The sequence below is a fragment of the Acanthamoeba castellanii genome (assembly GCF_000313135.1).
Source record: "Acanthamoeba castellanii str. Neff unplaced genomic scaffold scf7180000084647, whole genome shotgun sequence".
Taxonomy (NCBI): Eukaryota; Discosea; order Longamoebia; family Acanthamoebidae; genus Acanthamoeba; species Acanthamoeba castellanii.
Window position 1 is genome coordinate 9,127 of NW_004457714.1, and position 3,177 is coordinate 12,303.

A 3,177-nucleotide genomic window follows, 5' to 3' on the forward strand; every position below is an offset into this window, starting at 1 on the left:
TAGATTTGATAAAACACCACAGCTCTTTCTCCACTGATGAGTTTAAAAAAACTGAGGAGGAGGTAGAGGAGTAGACCAACCACAAGCCCACTGCTTATCTTGCCAGCTGGCCTATGACATGTGTCTTTGACATTGTGCTTTCTGTCTGGGCAATGCTGTGAGATATTTGTGGTTATTTTGCCTAGGCAGCCATGGTGATCAGCTACAAAAAAGGCCACCATTTGGCTGTTTTTTATGAGGTTGGTGTACAGATCAAGGAAAGCTTGGGCATCATTTTCAGAAAATGTACAGAAGTGGAGGATGTTATTGAAGAAGGAATGACAAAGGCAGAATCCCTTTTTATGTACAGATTTCCCATCCAACATGTGTTGGATTGCAATTTTGCTGAAATTCTAAGCAAAAAGGGTCACTGACTTCTTTGTCATGTCCCACCCCTCATCATGGCACCACCACAACTACCACCACAGGGAACACAGTGGTTGTGCACAACCTGGTCTTGGGCACTGCAATGTGGCCCTTTGCTCATCATCCTGCCACCTGTCATTGGCAATCCTAAGCAAAGAACACAGCACAAAAAGTATATTGGAGGAGAAGGGTATCGATCCCTTTACCTCTCGCATGCTAAGCGAGCGCTCTACCATCTGAGCTACACCCCCATAACGGTGTGAGCCCATTCTAAATTGTCTATTCGTGGAACCTCGTGACCTTGCAGTTTCGTGCCGAGGCAACCACAGCAGAAAACGAAAAAACAGCACAACAAACCCTATGCCAATAAGATGTCGTTTTGTGCCAACTGTGGAGGCAAGCTGGGGGCTGGGGCACGCTTCTGCAACGGCTGTGGCAAGCCAGTTCAGGCGCCCTCATGCTACCAGTGCGAGAAGCCCATCGCCGGCAAGGTGCTCAACGTCGGTACCGCCCCCCACTTTTTTTGTTTTTATTTTGTTTTTTATTTTTTGGCTGAGCTCACACCGCCCGGTCGTGCGGCAGACGGGGAGCCCACGTGCGAGAAGTGCAACGCTGAAATGGATGCTGCTATCGGCCAGGCCCTCACCAACGCGCAGTCGGAACACAGCAAGTATGGCGGCTTCATAGACAGAAAGTACTCGCCCTGCTTTTGTGCACGTGTTCTGTTGTGCGTGCATTCAAAATGTATGTCGTCTGGTAACCGGCGGTACCTTGAGTGCAGGTTTTGAGTAGGCCCTATCTGTCGTCCACAAGAGCTACACGACACAGAGGATCACTTGTAGGCATCGTGGATGCAGTGTACAAAAATCAAGTGCGTGTTGGTACCCCTGTACTTGAACGTTAGAGCAAGAAAAAAAAGAGGTTCAACCACAACAGGCTTCAACGTGATGGCTTAAAAAGGGAGATAGCCGACCGTGGGGCTCGAACCCACGACCACAAGATTAAGAGTCTTGCGCTCTACCGACTGAGCTAGGACGGCTTCGCGGTCAGTGCGGGTGGGACAAGAAGAGCCAGGTCCGCCCAGCTGAGCTTTTAAAAGGCTGTGGGAGCATTCTGGGAAGTTAGGAGCCAGTGTGGGTTCATGAAAAAACAACAACAACAAAGTCTGGGTGTGGTCAGGTGCAGAGGAAAACAAAAGCCACATTCTGCAAACACAATCTAAGGGAGTCCATTGGGGTGAGCAAGCAAATTGGTTGTCAAGCAGGGGGCGCCAAACCCAGGGACAAAATTTGATTGTATGTCAACAAGCTACCACAATCCTCGGTAGCTTAGTTGGTAGAGCGCACGGCTGTTAACCGTGAGGTCGCAGGTTCGAACCCTGCCCGGGGAGTTCTCTTTTTATATTAGTTGGTTGCCCCCAAAACCCCAAACATTGGTGTGCCCACTTCGCATTCAATGACGTTGAAAGATGGGGGGCGTAGTTCAATTGGTAGAGCGTCTGACTCCAGATCAGAAGGTTGCTTGTTAAAGTCATGTCGTCCTCAAAAACTTTTTCTTTTTTGTCCACCTTTGCAGGTGAGTGGGTCCTTGAATTTGTTTGATTCCCATTGACACCATTTTCCTGTTTCCTTGTACTTCTCCACACAGAATTCTGAATTATACCTATTTGCACAAAACTGCACTTGTTGGTCCTTTGTTGTGGTACAAAACTGATAGGTGTAGGTGCCAAGTCTAACCCTTTTTGTGCAAATAGGAATAATTCACACCACCACCACACACCCACAGTGGCCTGACAGCCAACTCCAAAATTGGGAGGGGTCCCCTCTGGGGATGGGGTGGGTTGTGTGTGGGGTTGTGGTGGTAAAACATGACAAGGGCCACTGTGTTCAAATTAAACAGGAAAAGGGAAATGGTGGCCCAGCACAATAAGTTTAGAAAGGGACTCTCTGCAACGCGAAGCCGTCCTAGCTCAGTCGGTAGAGCGCAAGACTCTTAATCTTGTGGTCGTGGGTTCGAGCCCCACGGTCGGCTATCTCCCTTTTGCCATGTTGTACCTCTTTTTTTCCTTGTTGTGGCAATCTCTTAGTCCATGATCTTTGAAGAGAGAACGAAGAAGCAGGCCATCCATAAACACTCATCTTTTTTGTAAGTTAACTTAGAGTTCATGTTGGGTGGGGGCGTTGGAGGGTGGGAAACGGGCGAACAGAGCCACAAGGTCGGCATGCGTGTTTGGCGCGTGCTGGCTGGCTTGTGCGAGGGAGCGCGGAGAGTGCAGCATGCTGCCATCGTGAGCCCTGATCAGGTCGGGGTCCGCTCCCGCCGACAGCAGGCACTCGGCCATATGCACGTTGCCTTCCTTCACTGCTCAGCAAAACACAGTGCGATACGCGCGCATACACCCCACACACCACCGTACACGCACATGCACAAGTGTAAGTACGGCAATCACCTTCTTGAGCCAAAACACAGCGCACCTGCGGTGTGGAGCGCAGTGACGAGGCCTCGCGTCTCATGATGGCGCACGCTGTTGATGTCGGCCCCGTTGTGGACCAGATAGCGACACACGCGGCGATTGCCGTCGCGCAGGCATTCGGAGACGAAGAGAAAATAGGCACGCTCGCTCGACCCCGCCTCGCGGACCAGATGCGCAAATAGTGCCAGAAGCTCCTCGTTGGGGCTTGTTGCTGTGTGCATGTGCGGTGTTTAGGGGTGCATGCATGTGGGAAGGTGTTTGGGGGCGTTGGGGTTCCGTACTTGCGTTGAGGAGGGGCC

At 50.9% G+C, this 3,177-nt stretch overlaps 2 protein-coding genes across 2 annotated transcripts; one reads left to right on the forward strand and one right to left on the reverse strand.

Moving 5' to 3' along the window:
- Window positions 1-776: 776 nt before the first annotated feature.
- Window positions 777-1,193, forward strand: ACA1_099600 (uncharacterized protein; the record flags this gene model as incomplete). The annotated part of the gene is made up of 2 exons (XM_004357427.1): window positions 777-909; window positions 988-1,193. 2 exons carry the CDS (start codon window positions 777-779, stop codon window positions 1,191-1,193), a joined length of 339 nt encoding a protein of 112 aa, XP_004357483.1.
- A 1,367-nt stretch (window positions 1,194-2,560) lies between these two features.
- Window positions 2,561-3,099, reverse strand: ACA1_099610 (ankyrin repeat-containing protein; the record flags this gene model as incomplete). Its single annotated transcript, XM_004357429.1, has 2 exons — window positions 2,561-2,766; window positions 2,880-3,099. 2 exons carry the CDS (start codon window positions 3,097-3,099, stop codon window positions 2,561-2,563), a joined length of 426 nt encoding a protein of 141 aa, XP_004357485.1.
- Window positions 3,100-3,177: the final 78 nt, after the last annotated feature.